Source organism: Notolabrus celidotus, chromosome 11, assembly GCF_009762535.1.
Source record: "Notolabrus celidotus isolate fNotCel1 chromosome 11, fNotCel1.pri, whole genome shotgun sequence".
NCBI lineage: Eukaryota > Metazoa > Chordata > Actinopteri > Labriformes > Labridae > Notolabrus > Notolabrus celidotus.
This window is the reverse complement of record NC_048282.1, coordinates 11,411,480-11,433,996: the sequence shown is the minus strand read 5'-3', so window position 1 is coordinate 11,433,996 and position 22,517 is coordinate 11,411,480. Positions and strand designations below refer to the sequence as shown.

Sequence of the window (22,517 nt, the reverse complement as noted above, 5' to 3'; positions counted from 1 at the left end):
GACAGAGACCAGAACTCTTCTCAGACTAAAATCCAGACCCTGGGATACAGATTCAACAGATCTATACAGAATCTGTAATTACAGGTTAGTTGTAGCTGAAAGTAAAATGCTTTGTCAGGTCGGTCCTCAAGAGGAGAAGAAAACCACTTTTAAAATGTTTGTTTGTTGAATGGAGGTTGGATCCATCATTTCGGATGCATTACAGGAAGTCAGGAGGCACCAAAGCCTGCTAACACCTGATTGGTCAATACAAACCAGACTACAAACTGAAACCAGGTTAATTCACCCTTAAGGCGGTTTCTTTTAGCATGTGTATCTTACAGCGTGGTGGTCAGGTTGTTTGATGTCCCCCTGAGTATTTGTGTTATGTTTTTTTAATCAATCTGCATTTTATTAAGTCTGTTAATCCAATGATGGTCATGAGACTAAAATAATAGAATGCCCAAAACATTAGCCTTTTTAAAAGCCTTTCAAAAATGAACACTGTCGAGTAGCAAAGATTTTTATTGCCATCCAAACCCAGAGAGAGAGAGAAACCAACACAGCACAGTTTCATGAATAAAAAAACAAAAGACAGCCGGACAGTTTGGACCTCAACGGAGTCAAAACATGAACATCATAACATAATGTATCAATTAAAAGGCCTTTAAAACAGGCAACGGACACATCATCCAGCAACATGTGCACATGTATGGCTTTTAACCCCTCATGAGGAGACATTTAAACGCAACACAGACCGCTTATGAAGGAATAAAAAACATATTTTAAAAACGTGGAAAATTAATACAAAGTGTGGGGTAAAAAATTAAACTTCAGGACTAACACTACTGTGTACACTCACTTATTGAAGATCTTGTTACATATTTCAGAAAGACTAAACGTATCCATGGGATTCTCCATGCATTTCTTTTATATATTATATATATTACATATTCGCCTATTTTATTTTCATCAGTTTCTTTCAACTTCAAAATATGTTCTGTTAGTCTCAGTAAAAGCTCACACACAGTTTCCATGAGGAGGAACACAGATATGGTTCTTAAGACGCAGTGAGTGTTAGACGTCACAGATCCTGACAGCAGAGGCGTCGTATCAACGATATAACCGGAGGAGAGTGGGTTGTGTGGGTGACAGGGTCTGAGAGGAGGCTCAGGTAGCCGGCGTTAGCTCAAGTGTTTTTCCACAGCAGAATATTTGACATTGAAATGAGTTATCTTCAAGAATTAATCAGAGTTTATTGCCAGTTTTGAGACAGACTAAAAATAATACAGACGCTTCTTATGACCTAAAAGAACCCGCACCCATCAGGATACAGATTTATTGTTGATATAAATTTCTGTTCAATTCTATTTCTCATGCCGTGATGTCAGACAAGTTGATTTACAGTAAGCTAGTTAAACTGCCTTTCTTTAACATTTCCTGAAATCTAAACACCTCAGAGTCACAGGTTTGACTCTTTGAAGAAAGCAGGATGAGGCTTTGTTTGTTTGTGCAGGACAAAACTCAGCAGCAACAATAAGACATACAGCTTGTCCACAGGGGGGCGCCAACTTCAACACCTAGTAAAAGTTCCTTACAGGAACTTTAACTATAGTGTTTGATTATTTATTTGGTTTAAGTTTTTAACTCTTTAAAAAGCAGATCCCATCCAATAACATCTGTCTTGAAATCAAAGTCAGGTGACAAACTTCACAATAAAGCTCAAGTCTTGTTTTCCTTTGTATTTATTATTTTTTACTACAAATCGCAGCAAAGGTGAGTTATCTTCCTGCATTGAACTGAGCAGACTTCAGCTTTGTTTATACTGCATTGACTCTGGGCAACAGTGGCAACGTCACTGTTCAATACTCCTCCTAAGCATTTGTAGACAGCGTGATTTCTATGTTTGTCAAATCACCTATTCCTGTTCCTGTTATGATTTCTTGCTTTTCCTCAGGGAACCATGGCGACTCCAAGCATTATGTTAATTAGCTGATAAATGCTGTCATTGATCAAACAGCAATTATTACAAAGAAGAAAAGAGAGGAGAGATCGGAGGAGATGGAAAATACAGTCGATGTACTGTGTCTGACTAAATGTTGTAAGCACAGGAAATACGATGCCGTCCAGCAAACCAATCACAGGGCTTGTGATCCATGTTTTGACGTGTCGTAGTATTTTGGAGGAGGTGCATGTCAGACTGCATGTGTAGGCTTCTGTGTTAAGCCTGGTTAATACTTATGCACTGAATTGATGCCGTAGCCTAAGTCATAGCCTACGCTGTAGACTACGCCGTAGGTCTGTGTAGCTTTTCCGAAGCAGAAGCCTACCCCCGTAGCCTGACATGCACCTCCTTTAAAATGTAACTATGAGTCAAAATAATGCAGACCGTAAGCTCTGTGATTGGTCTGCTGGACGGCATTGTATTTCCTTCATTTGAATCATTTACAGAATCCCCGTATATCGGCCGTATATTTCATCACCTCCAACATGTCTTCTCTATTCTTCATGTAATCATGTCTGTATGATAAACAGAAACATGTATCAGCTGTAAATTAACATAACACGCTCTGAATTGCTGTGAAAAAGCAGAAAACATAGCGGGACAGGAAAGAGGCAACGTGGCTATCAAAGAAACCACACTGCCCTCTAGTGTTCCAGCAGATTAGTGCAGCGCGACATGGACACATCGATGCACAAGTATGTAGAGCTCACGTCCGCGTCGACCACTGCTGCGTAGGGTCAACAGGCTTCAGATCAGGGCTACACGGACCTCTGACGTAGGCTACAGCTTCTAGAAAAGGATTTACAACTTACACTGACCTTAAAGCTTAACTCAGTTAAAGGGAAAGATCTTTAAAATGAAACATGTTGATTAATTAAGTAACTGCTTTGCCAAACCAAAGACATCCACTGTGTATAAAAACCAGGTGAGCAGACGTTCAGTTCAGGTGATTTGAATATATCGTGATTAAACCAGACGTGTTCCCGTAGAGAAACGGGATATGTAAACTCTGACTCCTTCACTTCTCCGTTTGTCTGTTTTGTGTGTTTTTAAACACTTCAGGCAGTCACACTCATTTATACCTTTCTTCATTATTTAAGAAATGAAAATCAAGCGACAAACTTTATAATCAAGTGTGCGCTGACTTTTCTTTAGGTAAAGAATTACCTTTAAGCTCAAGTCTACATCTCATTTAAAAGAGGTTAGCGTGAGGGGTCTCTTGAGATGTTTCAAATAAAAGCACATTAAAACATTTCTATGGCGACCTGGTTTGCCAATAAGCATCAACATGTTTTTAAAACAAGTGAATTGGCGTTGCTTAGAATCAGAGATTTATAATAATTATATTTATCGTTATATAATTTAACATGTTTCACACAAAGACAGACAAATAAATAAGACTTCAGGAAGAGTTATGGCCATCAGTGAGAGACCTTCCAGCTTGGAGATCAGATTTCTCCTCACACCGTATTTTAAACTGCATTACCCATAATCCTCAGCAGCCTCACAGCATTTGGTCGACACTTTGATGCGGACTGTTGAATAAATCCAGCGTGCAGAGAAGAGACACGTCTCTGTCACTGAACTCAAATAAAGCTCAAGGAACTGAAAAGATTTGTTGGCACCTCACGAGCTGCGTCTGCAGGCCGAGTCTTTGGAAGAAGTTTGTGAGCAGGAGGAGGAGGATCAACATCCCGGCAGGTGATGATGAGGATGAAGATGTCAGTCCTCGATGGGTGGCAGGGCGCTCACAGGAACCCTGCGGAAAAAGAAGCTGGATCCTCTGAAGAGGTGACCCTGAAGAGAGACGACAGGAACAGATTTTAAGGAGTGCACAAAGACAGAATGTTTCGTCCCTCTCTGCTTCATTCAAACTCCACGCAGCGTGCAGACTGTCACAGGTTTCAGAGACTTTACCTTCTGGCTCAGGTGATTCCAGCAGTGAAGCCAGGACTTGAAGATGGGGGAGTGAGGAGGGAGACCGGCAGCCACACTGAAGCAGAAATCACAGACATTATTTTCTGTCAACTTCATTTTCCTTGAGCAGTGATGAGTTTGTAGTTCTGGATTTATCGTCTGACTCACCCACAGTTGTTGACCGCCATGAGATCAGCCACCAGCATGAACGGATACGTGAGAACGCTCACTGCGATCTGAGGAGGAAGACGCCATGAATAAAAAGACGCATCAGGTGAGACTTACTCAAAGGAATAATGTGAATGCTGAACTTACTCCCATCACAAACTTGGTGTAGCTCCTTACTGCAGAGGCCTGACTGAACTGAAACACACACAGAGGTCAAAGAGTCACTTCTGTTGGCGGGGTGGAGTCAGCAGTAACAGCAAACTGAAACTTGTAAACAGCTGCATCAGAGGAAATGGTTTCTGTTTCTGTACTTACACTTTCGTCCACAGCGTAGGTGTTAATGAAGTGAGCGAGGAGGTTGCAGCACCACAGGAAGAGGACTTCCCCCAACACGTGAGGGACTATACCGCTACACACACCAACAGAACAACGCTCTGATTCAGGTTACAGGTCAAAGGCAAACTGCTGTATGAACTTAACCAATAAATCAAACTTACACGTAGAATCCAGCGACTCCTTCTTCTTTAAAAATCTTCACCATACAGCTGAACATGCCGCTGTAGAGAGACAGACGTGTTAGAGCAGGAAGTCCACACTGTCTGCAAAACTTCAAAGAACGACAGATTTCTGTCCCCGGGTTTAGGCTGCACAATAAATGCAGTGTCTTTGGTTTTAGGACATTAAGGTTCACATTAAACTCCTAAAGCCTTTCGTCGGTGGGAGCCATATTGGAAATGCTGAACTCAACCTAACTGCTGTCGAGCTTGTGTGAGGTAAAGAGATGGGCCTTGAGCCTCCTCGCCAACACCTACAGTGTTCTCGCCTGTCAATCAAGTCAGCTGTGCCTCTCATAATGGATAATTCGAAATCATAATATCTTCTGAACTGTCGCATTATGAAAAAATCACTCCCGTCCGGGGTTCTGATAGAGAAATGAGCTATTTAGACGTAAACCATGTTTTTGAACCAGGCTGTAAAAATGTTTATTTCTGCTGTAAAGCTGGTCGTCTTTGAATGGGTGTGTATGTGGTCCCCACGGGGTTCTGCATCCAGTCTCAAGTGAACACTTGAGGAACTGCAGTTTTTAACACCTCAGCATTGGCTAATTTCTCACGGCTGGGGGTTGCCATTTGATATCAATAAGCAACACCCCCTCACTCAGTATGTGCATGTTTTACCTGATGGGTGGGGGTCAGAGTGTAGCAGTCATGCTTTCACATAATTATGATGCAGTCAGATGAAGCTAAGCCAACTATCAACTACCCTAAGAGGGTATTTAGAGGAGATAAAAAAGCTTTCTGGATTTCTTTAAATATTCTCCTGTTGGTATTTACTTTTAGCTTCAGGGGATACCAAGTGTGTGCAGGTCACAGGTGGATGACTGGCACCTGATTGGGATCAGTACTTGCTAGAGTGACCAACATAACCACACTTGTTGACCTTCAACATCTCCTGGTTGAAGAATGGGATACCATCCCACAACAAAATGTGACCAGTCTGGTGCCCAGCATGAGTAGGAGGAGCCAGGCTGTTGTGGCTGTGTATGGATCTTCCACACGCTACCGAGGTCCCTGACAGAGTAACATGAATAAAATGTAAAAATGCTCAATATGTGTTGTTTTGTCCTTATTACTGTGGGAGAGTGAAATCATCCAATCCACCAAGTAACTCAAAACAAGAGTGAATACCAACAGGAGAAGATTGCAGGAGATTTTGGCACATTTTTATGGGCTCTACTCACACATTTAGCTGTGATGCTCATCCACAGACAGATGACCCTTACAGGTTATACCTCGTTGTAAAGGTGACTAATCAGGCTTTCCAACAATATGTAAAACAACACCAATTGGTACTATTAAAGGGGAGAAATAATAAACTGAAATAATGTTTCTAAACTTTTTTTGAGAAGTTTAAATAAATAAATAAAATGCACAAAAACGTTTCCCTACAGGATCCCTTTGAACTTTAAAATAGAGAGGGGTTACTGTTGTGTGTGACAAAGTGAGTCTCACATTTTACCTTTTCATGCAGTCAACGAATAAGAAAATTAAAAGGAATATGAATTAAATAAATCATCAATCAAAGATATTTTTAAATATCCTGAATAGCTGGGGTTTGGTTCAGTTCTCTTACCCATATTTGACTTCCCTGCCAACAAATTGGGCCATGCATCGCACCGACATGACTGCAAAACAGAGGCAAACAGAACACAGGTGAAGAGGTGAACTAAGAGACAGCACAGACTGTGAGCTGGAGTAAACGTGAGTGTAGTTAAATTGTTAAAGTTAAGTAAAGTTTTGTTTAATGAGACTTTAATCTGCTTTTCTTTGCTTCCATGTCTTTTTTGAAAACAACATCTTAAGTCGACACCTAGGGGAATCTGAGATCATACTTCACAAAATGTTTTAATTGAATAGACTTATGGATATGTTGGAAGGATAAGTTGCTACAGTTTCTTTTTTATTCGGGACATTAGATGTTTCTAAAACTCTTCATAGAACAGCTGATGACTCGGTTTTAACTCGGGTTTGTGCTGCAGGGACTTCTTTAAGCCTCTACTTCAGAGCTGCAACTCTCTGATCACAAGGGGAACCTTAAGTGAGACGACAATGAGCAGCAACGTAATAAAGACAGAGCACTCTAAAAACAGATGTTTCTGTGTCTGCGTTCTCCCCTCACTACAGATAAAAAAGTCTAAATCAGGACCCACCATGAAAAGGATGAGTCGCTATTCTGGACAGGCACTGGATGATCATCTCCTGTGAGGTCTGGAGAGAAAAACAAAGACAAGACAAAAGAAATGTAATACAAGAGAAACAACGTCTCTCATGGTGGATTAATGTCCATGAAGTACGGCTGAGTGTATTTGAAATCTTTTAATTCCAGCACTGAAACAAGAGCTGAGTTTGAGTCCTCGGTTCCTCTAAAGAAATGTGCACACATGCCTGTTTCTCAACAACTTTTCTATAGCAAACTTCTAAAAGAAATAGAAAATGCAGCATATGTTACAGCAGATGTTAAAGAAGTGTGGGCATGTCCACAGATTTTCCAGCAGTTGACCTCTCACCTCTTGAAACACCTTCCTGAGTGAACTCTGCATGTCATCTTTCTTTGACAGACGCTCCACCTGCTGCAGAAAAACAACTTTAATGATTTTGACACCTACCACGACGTCTTCATCACATCTGTCAGTGTTTCAAACAAACACCTGTTGCTCTTATACATATAATGAGCTGTACAAAACAACATATGAGTTATTTTAAGAACATCCCACAACTCTCATCTTCTCAAATCTTTAAAAACAAATGTTTCCTTTTGATCAGGTGCAAACTGACTGAGGGAAACATTTCCTCTGAGGAGAAGTCAAGAAATAAATCTAAATGATCCCGTTGTATCAATTAAATGTGGCGCTGACTGTTAATGACATGAAGTGAAGTGATAGGGTAACGTACAGTACTCTCGCTCTCAGTCTCACCTGTTTAACTTTGCTCCTGACCACGGTGGAGATCGTGCTGGACACGATACGAGGAGAGAGGCCGCGAAAGAGTCCTCTCTTTCCGTCCACCTTCACTATGTGCTGTGCTGGAAACACATGAATCTCTCATCACCTGATCACGTCCAGTGAAACGACAGCACACCACAGAGTAACCTCTCTTACCATAGGAGAAGAAGCCGGGCAGGTACAGGACTCTCCGTCCAAACATGGTCGTGCCCACTGTCGGAGGTAGAGGCTCATGACCCACCTGAGACAACAGAGACCAACAGGGCTTTAACAGTGGGTTTATTCAGAATCAGAATCAGTTTATTGTCACTTCCTAGTACACACATTAGCATACATGGAGGCGAAATATTGTGCCCCACACCTCAGACAGAAGGTGTGGGTATATCGACTGATATGAAAATTTGTATCATGATAACATCTTTTTCAATATTGCCCAGCTCCAGTTTGACACCCCTGATCTCGAGTATAAAGACTTTTTGAGACACAGTTTCACAGTAGCGAAGATAACTCCAGCATCCTTGTCTCTATAGGGAGAGTAAATAAGCCTTTTAACAAGCAGATACTGTTGCATTGATTTGACCGGACTGAATAAACTCTTAACTTTTCTTTGTGTTTCTTTTATTTAACTTTACTTTACTGCATGTTTTACTGTTCTTACTGTTGTTTCACATCATGAAAAGTATGATATTTATATAATACATGCTTTTCCTTAGCCTTAAATCAGCCTCTTCATAACCGGAACAACAACAAGCGCTCTGTAGGGGGGGGGGGCGTTCGGTCTGGGTAACTAACTGAGCCGTTACACCCATCCAGCCGGTGACGGTTGATCCGTACACTACCGAGTACTGAGGACGTTGCATGACGTTTTAAAAGCTCAGGTCAATAAAACAAGAGGAGCAGAAGCTTCTGATGGCCTCGACTTTACTGCTGTGAGCTAGTTAGCCACATTAGCCGGTTACCTGTATGAGCAGCTTGACGTAGAGCAGCGGGTGTGTGATGGCCGTCACCCCGGCTCCCAGCACAAACACAGCCGTGTCCACATCCACAGAGGGCGGCGTCGATTCCTGCTCCACACAGGCTACTTGACCAGACCGGTCTTCTGATTGCTCCATCTTCAATCACCGAGAAGGAGGCACACGGTTCATTACCGGGCAGTGTCCGTTAACCGGGCTGCTACACAAACAATTTCCGGTCTGAACTTTCAAAATAAGACTCTCAACGTCACTGAAGAGAAGAGCTGTATCAGTTTCTTGTACTGGTTTTTGAGACACTTAAGGAACTGGTGCGTTAAAGCTGCTGTTGGTAGGAATGGTGTAAAATGTTTTACTTTTTTCTGCTGGGTTTGGAGAAAAGGTCATAATGCCCATCAGGACTCGTCGGTAAGTGAAGTAATTTGAGACTATTGCCAAATTCCAATTCCTTTGTATCAAGCAATGTTATTATTCCCCTTGTTCCCGTTATGACGACCAATCACAGCTAATCTCCAATTGCTGTCCTGATTGGTTAAGGGGCGGCCCCCACTACGTCCTCCGATTGATTATGAGTCCGGCACTATCATGACTGCACACACTGATCTGTGTTGGGGGGCTAAGAGGAAATCTAGTTGGGAGGGATAGTATTGACATTCGAAGTCCCTCTCTCTGAACAGATGTTTACTCTATGACTACCAACAGCAGCTTTAAATATACTTTCCAAATATTCCTGTATAAAAATAGCAGCAATAATGGCGGAGTCCAGCTCGGGTCATCACATTGACCCACGTGCGTGTACCGGTACCACACAATCTCATGTAACCAGACCGAGCTAGACTTTCTCTTTTAAATTTGGACATATATTTAACCTAAATTATTAAAATTATAAACATAATATACACAAATTCAATTGGAAAAAATCTTTGATACCTATGTTTGAAACTTTAGTGTCGTAAAATTATGGGTAAAATTACTGTCAAAATTAGTTGACTGATAAAAACACATGATTCTAAAAAGACTCTGGACCCTGGAGCAATAGTTATTTTACCCCAACGACAATTCATTATTGAAGTTAGTTTTAACGTATATATTTAAAACTATTATTTATTTTCAATAAAATAAGTTGATAGTTTTCTTTGTTTTAATCGCCCTTTCTTAAATGTTATCAAACATTTTTTTTTGCATTATCAAAATGATTTTGAGGCTGCAATATACAGTAGGTGAATACAATTTTTTAAAATATGCTAAAGTTATATACTGTAAAAAGCAACAAACATGAAATATAGTACTTTTCAAAATACATTTAAAAAGTTTCAAATAAATCTTAAATTTAAATTACTATAAATTCAAAACTATGTAAAAGCACTAAAAACGTTTAGTTCAAAAACATACGAAAATGTCACAAACAGAAAAGCAACCTGTTTAAAAGCATGCATTAAGTACATATAAGGGTTTTTAAAGATGGCACAGAATGTATAAATATAGTTTTGAATTTGCTTCTCTTTTCTAGTGGAAAGAAAAGACAAAACATTTCAACCACATTATGCTTATATGAAACGTATTGCATGTCCTTAAAGTCTTTTAGTGTAAAGACAACAAGTTGGCAAATAATCTCACATAAATACCGATAATTATACATCAAAAATACAGCTAATAATTAATTGTGCCACTCTCTGCTTGAAACAATTAAGGGATGTATTCTTTTTTTTTTTTTTTTAAAGTTATATTTTTGGCCTTTTTGCCTTTATTTTATAGGGCAGGTGGAGTGAGACAGGAAATGTGGGGAGCAGAGAGTGGGGGAAGACATGCAGGAAATGGTCGACCGGCCGGGAATCGAACCGGCGACCCCTGCGACGAGGACTGTAGCCTCTATATGTGGGGCGCTTAGACCGCTAGGCCACCAGCGCCCCGGGATGTATTCTTTTAAAGGAAATCGTCCATTATAGAAGGATGATAAATTCAATTTTAATTTCTTATATCACTTTTATCTTAAAATGCTTTATCTATATTGATGATTTAATCTCTGTGTTGCTTTTATTTCACATTATTGCTTTTACCCCTCTTTTACTGCTTGTAGCCCCTTTTTATTGTTTCTTTCATTTTACATTTTTAAGTGTCTCACTATCTTGGTCCCTCTGGTCTCAGTACATATTGTCGGGTTGTTTGGTTGCCTTTGACATCAGGTTAAATCATTATTTGGATCTTTTGTGTTTGTTTTCTTGATGCCTGATTTCAATTTTGGTTTAAAGCCATCTCTGCTGTTGATTTTTCTTTTAAAGCTGCTGTGAGGAACTTTTGGTTTGTGGACAAAGTGAGACCTCTTATCTCTTGTTCTGTATGTGCAAAAGTAGTGTTTTCAACAAAAACCTCACCTACTGTCTTTTAACAGCCAGATTTATCACTCAGTGTGATTATTTGCCATGAAAACAGCCGAAAAAGGATGTTTCTAAAGCCAAATGTCACACATGTGGTCTGACACCTACCCCCTCAGAGTGGTTTAAGGCATTAAAGATGACAACAGAGAAGGTATCAGCATTGTTGTTTATGGTTTTGTTTGCTTTCGAAGGTCATAAAGAGGCATCAATGTTGATTTCGGTCTGTTTCTCAGCTGGTGAAAAACTCCTCATAGTGCCTTTAAGTTTGTTTTTATGTGCCCTGTTGCTTGCCAAGCACTTTGTAAACCGTGTTTTTTTAAAAGGTGCTATATAAATAAAGGTATTGAATTGAATAAATGGCAAGACTGTAAGATTTAACTTATTTCTTTTCTAATTCCTGGTCAGATGATTCAATCGCAAGAAAGAACTTTAGTCTTTTCCTCCAGCAGGTGGTGCTGTTAGACTGTCAATAGGCGTAGGGTCTCCTCTGCAATTCTAACATGTCAGAATCTGACTGGAGTCCAACATCTTTGGATTTCAACTGTAGATAAATATTCATGGTTTAGTGATTTTGTTTGTTTGTTTGTTTGTTTGTTTGTTTGTTTGTTTGTTTGTTTGCTTGTATAATTTTGCATCATTATTCTTGTTGCTGCTGTTGTTCTGTATTCATATGTTCATTATTGTTATCTTTATTAGAACTATTCTTCATAACCATGGACAGGTCGCCAGCCTATCACAGAGCTGATCCACAGACAAATAACCGGACACACTAACAGACTCATCATTATAGAATACATTCAAAAAGCAGCTCTGATTCAGACATGAAATAGGCATTTGATTTCCTGATGGAACAAAAGAAGAAAGCTTGAATGGATGAAATGTCAAGGACTCTTCCATCAACACATCATCTGGTGTCATTGTTTGTTCATCAATAAGTCATTCAAGGCAGACCGGTAAAAATATCAGGACGTATATGAACTTACATCACAGAAACGTCAGCGCTGATGATGTGTGTGTGGAATATATCCTCTGATTGGAACACACACTCCCTTTCACGCAGGAGCAGGCGTGATTTGTCTGCAGACGCTGTGGTTGATTTACTGTCACCATGCTGATGCTGGTTTCAGCTCACTGACCGTCTGTGTTCACACTGACAGACTGAAGCCCTCAGACTGCAGGTGGATTCATCTTTCTGCTGCTGTCCTAACAGAGATGAAGTGGTTGTAAAAATGAGGCTTTAAGAAGAACTCCTTTCTTCCATCACGAAGCACCCTGTCCTCATGTCTCTGTACCCAGTCTGACGAGTTTATGATCCTCTAATATGATGTCTTCATGTCAGAGAGCCATGCAACAAAGTAAACAACCTCAACGTTGTGCAAATAGGACGTGTCATGTAGAAGATTTTTCTCAAATATGTGACTCAGAGTGAACCATCATCAACTCATAATTACTTACAATCAATAAAACAGCTTTAGCTTCTGTTACCTCACTGGTTAAGTTGTAGGACAGAAAGTTATATTGATGGAACGCAAGGTTCTGTTGACAAAAAAGAGGTTCTGTTTATATAGAGAGGATTCTGATGGTTGGACAGTGGGTTCAGTTTGTCTGACAAGAGTTCTGTTGATCAGGGAGCCAATTTTTAAAATCCTGGAGGGGGTTCTGTTATTAGGAATTACGTTCAAAGTATTGACAAGAGGGCTATACTGATGGCACAGAGGGTTCTCATGATGGAAGAGAGGGTTTTGTTAAAGAAACTGAGGGTTCTGTTAATTAGACATAGGGTTCTAACAATGAGATAAAGGGTTCTATTGATGAGACAGGGTTCTAATGATGAGATATAGGGTTCTATCTATGACACAGTGTACTGTTAATGGGACAGAGGGTTCTAACAATAAGTAAAGTGTTCTATTGATGATACAGAGGATACTGTTAATGGGATAGAGGGCTCTGTTAAAGAGACAGAGGGTTCTAACAATGAGATAAAGGGTTCTATTGATGAGACAGGGTTCTAATGATGAGATAAAGGGTTCTATAGATGAAACAGAGGGTTCTGTTTATGGGACAGAGGGTTCTGTTGATTAGAAAGAGGGTTCTATCGATGAGATAAAGAGTTCTATTGATGTGACAGAGGTTTTGTTAATGGGACAGATGGTTCTAATGATGAGGGGGAATCTGTTGTGAAGACAGAGGGTACTGATTATCAGACAAAGGGTTCTGTAGATGAGATTGACTGTTCTAAGGATGAGACACAGGGTTCTACCGATAAGACAAAGGGTTCTGTTGATGAGACAAATAGTTCTCATGATGAGACAAATGGTTTTAATGATGAGACAGAGGGTTCTTATTATGAGACAAATTATTTTAATGATGAGACACAGGGTTCTAATTATGAGACAAAGGGTTCTGTTGATGATACAGAGAATCTAGGTTGTAACAAAGGGCTCTAATGATGAGACAGAGGATTCTGTGATGACAAAGAGGGTTCTAATTATGAGACAAAGGGTTCTGTTGATGATACAGAGGGTTCTAGGATGTAACAAAGGGTTCTAATGATGAGACAGATGATTATGTGATGACACAGAGGGTTCTGTTGATTAGACAGAGGGTTCTAATGATGAGACAAAGGGATCTTTTGATGAGATAGAGAATTCTGTTAATAGGACAAAGGGTTTTATTAATGAGACAGAGGGTTCTGTTGATCAGACAGAGAGTCCCTTATGATGAGACAGAGGGTTCTTTTGGTGAGACAGAGGGTTCTCATGATGAGACAAATGGTTGTGTTTATCAGACAAAGGGTTCTTATGAGTTTAAGGGTTCTAAGATTGAGATAAGGGGTTCTAATAATAACACAGTGGGTTCTAATAATGAGACAAATGATTCTAGTGGTGAGACAGGGAGTTATTATGATGAGATAAAGGGTTCTTATGAGACAAAGGGTTATGTTGATGTGACATACGGTTCTTATGATTAGACAAAGAGCTCTGTTGATGAGACATAGGGATATAATGATGGTACAGAGGGTTCAATTAAAGTGACAAGGTTCTGTTAATGGGAAAAATAGTCTGTGTGTTGAACAGAAGATTCTGTTGACGGGACAGGGATTTCTGCTTGTGGGATTAAGGTTCTGTTAAGGCTTCAGGCACTGACCCTGCAGCCTCTTTTATATCTGCATTGAATGTGGACTCAGTGTTTATCATTGGTGAATGTCTTTGGCCGTCATTGAAGCATGACACCTTCAGACCAACTGTAAGTCACATTTTAATGGATCTCAATACATGAGTGAGTAAACAAAGGTGTGGACTTGTTGGATAATAATTGAAATCAGGACTCTGTTCAGCTCATCATAAATTTTAAAGATGGAGTCTCCTGTGCTTCAGAACTGAGAAGTTAAAATCTCCCTGAGTCAGTTTGATTAAAAGCTTCATCTCTTTTCTTCTTTTATTGATTGTGTGATGTTTTATTAGCTGTTGGTCAGAGACAGGCTGTGGATGGATTTGTGCTGCGTGAATTTGATCAGAGGGTCAATGTGGCTGTCCTCTGGTTTAGATTGGGTCACACTCTGACATCAGGTCAACAAACTGTATATTAGGTTATTAGAGTGTTCTCCATCTTCTGTTCATGTCAAATTGTTGATTTACAGTCAGCCAATCATGAGGAGAAACATGCTGCACATTCAGAAACGATGCACATATCAAACACATGCAAAATCCATGCCCTCTCCAGTCCATGCATCATCTTTTAGCGTATTTGATTAAAACCGCAGCTTTAAGGTGAAATCTTCTTGAAGATTAATAGAATATAAAGACTCTCAATCTTACCAGAAGAGTGGTGCAGGCTGTTTCATGGTGTCTGTGCAGTAAATGTGTTGGACGTCACTCCTCTGGTCTGATGAAGTATATGTTTTAGTCTGTCTCAGATAAATCTGATATATTACCGCTCCTCTACATCATCGGTTGTGTCTTGGCTGTACACCGTGAAATGAAAGATTCTGAGGTATAAATTGGATAAAGCAGCTTGAACGTTCCCCTAGCTTGTGATCAAGGGACATTTTTCAAGAGATGACACAACATTTAGAAAGAAAGAAGAACAGAAGGACTCTATTTCATGTTAGATAACTTAGATGTGTGGGATGCATAAGCTTTCTGGTTACTTTGTTACTTTATGTTTGTTTTTTAAAATGTGTAGTTTCTGCACACCTGATGCTTAGAAAGGCTGAGATTCAGTGAGCAAAGATGCAAATATATTAATATTCTACTGAAGTATCTGATAGTTAATAAGTAACTGACGTAAAACAAGTCAAAGAGAAACCTATGTTGCCCCAGACATTCAAGGAATTTTGGTTGAGACCCCCTTCCAATTTAGTGACATGCATGGACAAGTTTTGTAACCATTAGGCTGACAGAGCCCAGGAGGGTATAGTAGATAACTAGAGATCAAGATAAGTTTGGGCTTTGCAGTAGGCTATGTCATTGGCTCAAAGACCTATAAAAAGTGCTGGTCAACAGCATTCTGGGAGTCAGCAGATTTGCAGAGCTGTTCTCCCAAGCATTCCGGGTGCTTGTTCGATACTGGTATTGTTTTCTTGTAATAAACGTATTACTATGCAAGCAAGCCAGTGTTGCGAAGATTCCTTCTGCATCTACACATCACGGGCGGTCAAGATACAACACTACTCTGAGGGAAGTCACTGTCGTTAACACACATAAGCAAAGATCAGCTCAGACTCTTGAACTCTTGAACCGGAGCTCTCCTGTGTGGTGTCTTCTTCATCTTAAAGTCTTCATCAAACTCAGCATCCTCTCTGGACTAACATCATGCGCCCGTCTGCCTGTAGTCAAACTTGTGTCCCTGACGTTGTTGTGGATCAGACTGTGAGTGTGTGAAGAGATCACATCATACAGGGCAGGTAGGGATGTGTCTGCAGAGTAGACTCAGGATACTGTTCCAAATATAAGCTGCTGAAATCCTCAGTCTCTACCTGGAGAAAGGTGATCATCAGGTGCTGAACATTCATGTGTTATTTGTGCTAATACTAGCTTTCAGTTTTATTTCCTGCACTTAATGTATTCATCAAACATGAGAGTATATCAAACACACCGCATAGAAAACAACAGAGAGGAGGAGAAACATGATCCAGCACACCATAACATTAATAAAGTATTTTAAATTAAACCCTGAAATAAAATCCACATTCCTTGTCTCTGCTTTAATGAAAATAAAGCCCTTTTAATGCAAACATTCACATTTTCTTTTCTCACGTAACAACATAATAATTCATCAGGGTCTCGTGGTGATTCAACAGATGTTCACTAATGAGTGTTTCTCTGTCCGGCTGATTTATTTAAATCTCTGGAAACAAAGATTCCCTGCAGAGCTGCAGGAGAAAATGCCACCCAGACTTCCTTTCTCCTAATGAAGTGATAATAATACTGTCTGGAGAAGGTTAACGACTCATTGGGATGAGGGTGAGGCACCAAGACTGGTTTAATCAAAATCAGGAGTGATATTAAATCACCTGAAAAACTTTATTATGATGAAAACTAACAGGAGTCAAGAGTAATCCAGCATCTGGTTCTTCACCTTCGAATCAACAGCCATGTCTCAACATCAAGACAGGATAAGATCCAGTCCCATCTCACAGACAGGACTCAGTCAGATCTCATTTTAATCCACCATGAGCAGAGCGCTATGCAGCATTTAGCAAGTTACAGTGGAAAGAACAGACTTCTTTTAACAGGCAGAAACCTCGAGCAGGACCAGACTCATGTTAGACAGACATCTGCTGAGACCGTGTTGGAGAGAGGGATAGAGCGAGATGAAGAGAGAGAGAGATGATAGTGGTGAGATAGATAGTAGTAGTTGTTGCAGATAGAGTCTGGAATGTCTACAGCAGCAGGCCGTCTATGGCAGAATTCCAGAGGAACCTACGAGACAAGGGAGCTCAGGGACTCCAGAAAGTAAGTGACAGGCAGACAGAGGAGAGAGAGGGACAGGATCCAAGTGTGTCAGTTCCTCCGACATTCTGAGCATAGCAGTCTGAGCCTATAGCAGTCTGAGTCTATAGCAGTCAGAGTCTATAGCAGTCTGAGTCTATAGCAGTCAAATCCTACAGCAGCATAACTAAGAGCTGATCCAAGCCTGATCCAGCTCTAACTATAAGCTTTATCAAAAAGGAAAGTTTGAAGCCTACTCTTAAAAGTAGAGAGGGTGTCGGCCTCCCCGGACCCTGACTGGTAGATGATTCCAAAGAAGATGTGCATCATAACTGAAGGCTCTACCTCCCATACTACTTTTAGAGACTTTAGGTACGATGAGCAGGCCTGCATGCTGTGAGCGTAGTGTTCTAGAGGGGTTGTATGGCACTATGAGCTCTTTAAGATACAAAGGTGTCTGAACATTAAGAGCTTTATAGGTCAGAAGAAGGATTTTAAATTCTAAAGTTGGACAGTTGAACACGGGGCTCTATGGAGATTTTGCAGGTTGTTGTTCTGTTCTTCACTCAAGGACATGTTGCAAGTTTTCTTTGAGCAGTTTGCAGATCAATCAAAGTCTCCACTTATTTCTCAGTAGACAGCTACAAAACACCAAACACCATTTTTATATGACAGCCTCTATAACACATTAATCCTGACATTTCACCTCCTATATGCACACTATCCTTGTATTTAAAATGACGTTTGTCCACTTCATCAGTGAACACATCACTCTTAATCAACAGCAATCAGCCGCGACATCACCCATCAGCCTTTTTGTCCTCTGGGCTGCAATATCCTCTCCCAGCATGCCTTTGTTCTGCAGGTCTGTTATCAGACTCTTCAGATGTTCCTCTTACGAGCAGAGTGGAGGGGATGATGAGAGCGTGATCCTGCAGATGGCGAGGACTGTGACGCACTGACGAGAACGTTAAGTTAATGAGTAAAAGATGCCCTCATGATTGAGATGTGACGGACGTATTAAGAGCAAACGCTCGTGTGGGTTTGTTTTTCTGACTGAGAGCTGCAGACACTGATGGGGAATGTTGTGAAGAGTGTTTGGTGTTGATTGTTTTTCCTGTCGAGTTCATCATATTAGGATCGGATAAACAACGTAACAACATCACAAACGTCAGGGGGTCTTTTTCTCTGAATGCATCCTGCTAGAACAAAGCTCTGTTGTTCTTGTAAGTAAAGAGTGTAATGAGAGTTATTGAGCTGCACAAACATGGTCAAAGTAAATGTTCCTAGGTAGACCTAGAGCGAAGGTGTTTGTGTTTCAATAAGCTCTTTCATGAATGTACTACACTCTGAAACTGTCAAGGTGGGCTGCATGAATAAACCTTGACTTCTCCTGAGATTTTCAGCAGCTTCCTGCTCGTACAATGTGTGCAAGAAGTCAGGGTGAGCTGATGTGTGAACGCAAGAAAATTCAGTGTGAGCAAGTGGGCGGTGACGTGGAAGTTCATATGCAACTGAAACAAAACCGCTTTGATCTTTGTGCACGTAGTGAGACTGCTTCTTGCCTGCAACTATATCCTTTTCCAGACAAATGTCAATTAATTACATGCAGCACTGACATTAAGTCAGGAACTGTCATTATAGTGTCAGACTCTCTCATGTAAATATTACACCGTGACTTCTGCAACATGCTTGTCCATCCACGTCCGGAAGTAACTAATATTAGCAACTCATGAGAAATGCTGAAAAAGTGCAGTTTATTGTCATTTGCTGGAATTGTGAGATGCAGCACTCTCTTTGTTTTGTGTCGTCGCTGCATCGATTTGTTTGGACTTGATCCTGCCACACACAGTCTTCAGGCTTTCACATGTGAAGCAGACTGTGTCAGAATGGATGCTGACAGAATAACAGCATGAAAAATCCCAGGAGGGAGGTTAAGTTACTGGTGTTGTTGTCCTTGAGTGTTTGAGTCAAGCAACACCAAACCAAACAAATACAGGTTGTTACACTCTGAGTCGACATACCGAAATCATACCATGGTTCGAAAACATCTAATGGTTTGTCTCATCCTCTCTGTCCCTCGGCTCAGTGTTAAAGCAGGAGCAGCAGTGGGAGCAGTTACAGTGCTGCAGAGATTAGCCACGTGCTAAATCACTCCGGCTCTGCGTCTCTCGGGGTGAATGGGAAGCATCGTTTTTATGAGCTGAGCTGATAAAGACCTGCATGCAGGATTAGAGCAGGAAGACAAAGCTCTGTCTGGTTTATACCCGTTCGTAAATTTTGCTTTCCAATCCAACCTCCTGATCGGCTCTCAATAAATAATGAACATAAAGGTGTAACGCTCCAAAGCTGGGTTCATTTCCTGTTTGGGTTTGAAAGAAGTAAGGTTATATAAATGAATGCCTTCATTAACTGTAATATGATCATGCTCGGACCATCAGTTGTATTAGATAAAATCTTGATCACACCCTAGAGTAGATACTGGATGAGGTGGTTATATGTGGTGCAGGAGGTGACCCTCATTATTTTATTTGAAGTGAACAAAGTTAAAGTTCTGGTTCAGTCTCAACACTTTCAGAGTTTCCAGCAGAGAAAGAAGTTTCTGCATTCCAGAGAGCACCAAGGGGGATACCAATGTTGGTTAAAATCAGGAATTAAATCTATTAGTAAGAGGATAAATGACATTTGCTCTTGCCAACCCAAGCACGGTCTCAGCAGATGACTGTCTAACATGAGTGTGGTTCTGCTCGAGGTTTCTGTCTGTTAAAGGAAGTTCTTCCTTGTTGCTGTAACTGTAAGAGATGTTTTTGGTCTTCTATTCATCCCCTTTTCTGTCTCTTTCTATTTGTCTAATTTCTCTTAAAAGTTGGGGAGCAGGGGGAGGTAGAGTTTACAGCCTAACCTTAACCCTGTCCCATTAAAGTTACTAACCAGAGACCTTTCTGGAGTCCCTGACCTCCCTCTGGATCTCTGCCGTAGACGTCCTCCTGCTGTGGACGTGCCAGACTCCAGCTGTTACAACTACTATCCATCTCACCACTATCATCTCTCTCTCTTCATCTCCCTCTATCCCTCTCTCCAACCTGTCTAACATGAGTCTTGTTCTGGTGGAGGTTTCTGCCTGTTAAAGGAAGTTTGTCCTTGCCACTGTAACTTGCTAAATTCTACAAAGTGCTCTGCTCATGGTGGATTAAGATGAGATCAGACGGAGTCCTGTCTGTAAGATGGGACTGGATCTTATCCTGTCTTGATGTTGGGTCTTTGTTAATAACAGAACAGAGTACGGTCTAGACCTGCTCTGTTTGGAAAGAGTCAGATAACATTTGTTGGGATTTGGAGCTACACAAATAAAGATTGATTGATTGATTTACGACACCAACATATCCGGAAACACAACTTTAAATATTTTTATTTCATATTTGTTCATGTTGGCATTAAAACGGTGATGCATCTTCAAAGCATTTTGTGTTTATAGAAAAATTATAATTAAGGCCATTTTTGGGCTGTCCCTTCACAAACTTTTACCTGTTCACCAGCTCTTTTAATGATCGCACCACCTCCTCTTGAAACTGAGATTCTGAGAACACTATACACATGTTTTTGACACATTCTTGTTCAGATAAAGAATATTGCATAAATTGCATCCGTCTTCATCTCCTCCCTCCTCTCATCTATCAAACTGAAGACTTGAATTCTAACTGATGATTGAAGCCTCTGCGGTTATGATCTCTAAATAACTGACGGCTGAAGATAAACTGATCAGAGGTCAAGAAGGTTTTTATAATCAAATGTTGGTGAATGTAAGCTGAGATGTTGTTCAGTTATGTCTGGTGATCCACCACCAGGGGGCAGTACCGACCTGTGTTTCCTCAGTGGTACCTCGCTCTCTGCTGCTTCAGCGACCTGGAACACTGAACCTCCACTTCAGACTAATCTAAACTTGTACGTACCTCTATGATCACTTTATCAGACAAGGTTTATTTGCATTAAACCCTCTTACACTTTTCTTTTGCTTACATTCACTGCTCCACTGTTAGTTTTGTGCAGAAGCTTCAGAGTTATCTGTCACTTCAATTTCTGTCCTTCAAGATGAATAACTTCTGTCTCATTTTAAGTTATCTTATTTTCCGTCTGAAGCTATGACTCATTTTCTGATTGAAAATCCGACACATGCTTTGGACCAGAGAAGAAGAAGAGTGCTGTACATCAGAAGGTGTGTCTTTCACACACAGCTGAGGTATCACAGGTGTAACTTTTGCAACATCAAAACCACTGTTCTGTTTGAAACAAGAGACGGGATGTTTTAATGAAAGAGGAGGCAGCATCTCTTCACAGACATGAGTTGTTCCTTCACAATCCTCCAGGAAAACTTTGGTGCAGTCTGTCATAGGTTCTTCAGGTGTGTGAGACTTCCCTGGAGGATGAAGAGCAACACATTCCCTTGTGTAGTGTTTTGGTAAAATTGCAGAGAGAGAGAATGAGAGAGTCTGACACATTACAAAAGTCGAACAAAAGTGTTGAAGTACGATGATGTCCAAGAAAGACTGGTAAGGCTTCACTTTTTATTCAGTTTGAAGTTAAATCCTCATGGCATGGACTCTATGTGTGCACTCTGACGGTTTCAAAGTATGACTGAAGATTCACTGTTGTTTTAATTATTTTGTCTTCATCTCTATCATATATGTGAGTCACTTTGTTTGCAGCAGAGTCGCTGCTTCTCCTTCATCAGATCTAGAATCTGGTTTATCACCAACAAGTTTACAACATAAAAAGTAGAAAACATGGACGACACGACAGCTCTTCCAAAGTGAAGCCAAACTTTTAGAACTCCCACTAGTGAAAAAAATTGGAAAGATTTTTTAGAAATGTATATAGACCTACTTGTGGAAGAAAGTGTTGTACAGCAAGAACACTGGTGTTTATTTTTGTAATCATCATTGGGATGGAGCATGGGTGGTACTGGTGTGCCAGTCTGAAACTGGTCTTTCCCTGTCAAGACATCTAGACGACTCCCAGGCCACTGAGGACCCCAATAAGCCAACAGCCCCCTTGGTGGCAGGCCACCAGTCCCGATTTACACAGCGACACAGGCGCAGCAGGCATGCTATAGGGCACTTATGTATCTCGCTGTCATGATGGACGGATGAACTAGCATGGAGGTGGTGACTCCGAAACCCCAGAGCTATCTGTTAAGCTGCTCTGAGGTATTGTTGGCCTAACTTGAGGACACATCACTGAAGGGAGGAGCCCACTTGATAACCCAAGTGATGTTCTGGCTCTCTCTGTCCATCTGTCGTATCTATCTCAGGCTGTGGAGGACATGAGGAGCCATGTGGTAGACATCTAAACTTATCAGTAGAGGGCACAGTGGGGTGGGTTTCTTCACTGAGCGCTCACCCTTATTATCAAAGCACAAGTACCCTTTGTTTGTCTCAGATCCCTCTCCTAAACAGCTCCCATTTAACTTATCAAGTTATACAGTATTTTCATTTTGGAGTAATATCTTTGTTCTTCACATTTTTTACTTTAATTTTGTAAATATATCCCTTGTCCCTGCTTCCGTTACATTTTTATTCTCAGAGAAAAGACATGAAGACTGTAAACTGCATCCTCACAGAGGTCTCAGACAGTGAGGGAGTGGTTCAGTTTTTTCTCTTTGGGTTGTCT

At 40.7% G+C, this 22,517-nt stretch overlaps 1 protein-coding gene across 2 annotated transcripts; it reads right to left on the bottom strand.

Moving 5' to 3' along the window:
* Window positions 1–488: 488 nt before the first annotated feature.
* On the bottom strand, window positions 489–8,793 carry LOC117821535 (mitochondrial carrier homolog 1-like). Of its 2 annotated transcripts, none has more exons than XM_034695897.1 (12): window positions 8,531–8,793; window positions 7,728–7,812; window positions 7,545–7,646; window positions 7,137–7,199; window positions 6,780–6,837; window positions 6,203–6,254; window positions 4,567–4,626; window positions 4,385–4,478; window positions 4,217–4,264; window positions 4,070–4,137; window positions 3,902–3,977; window positions 489–3,781 (listed from the first exon to the last, which is right to left on the bottom strand). In XM_034695897.1, the coding sequence occupies exons 2-12, from the start codon at window positions 7,803–7,805 to the stop codon at window positions 3,707–3,709; spliced, it is 774 nt and encodes a 257-aa protein (XP_034551788.1). In that variant the 5' UTR covers window positions 7,806–7,812; window positions 8,531–8,793; the 3' UTR covers window positions 489–3,706. The 2 variants fall into 2 exon arrangements, with proteins under 2 accessions (XP_034551788.1, XP_034551787.1); XM_034695896.1 differs by having other exon boundaries at window positions 7,545–7,651; window positions 8,531–8,769.
* Window positions 8,794–22,517: the final 13,724 nt, after the last annotated feature.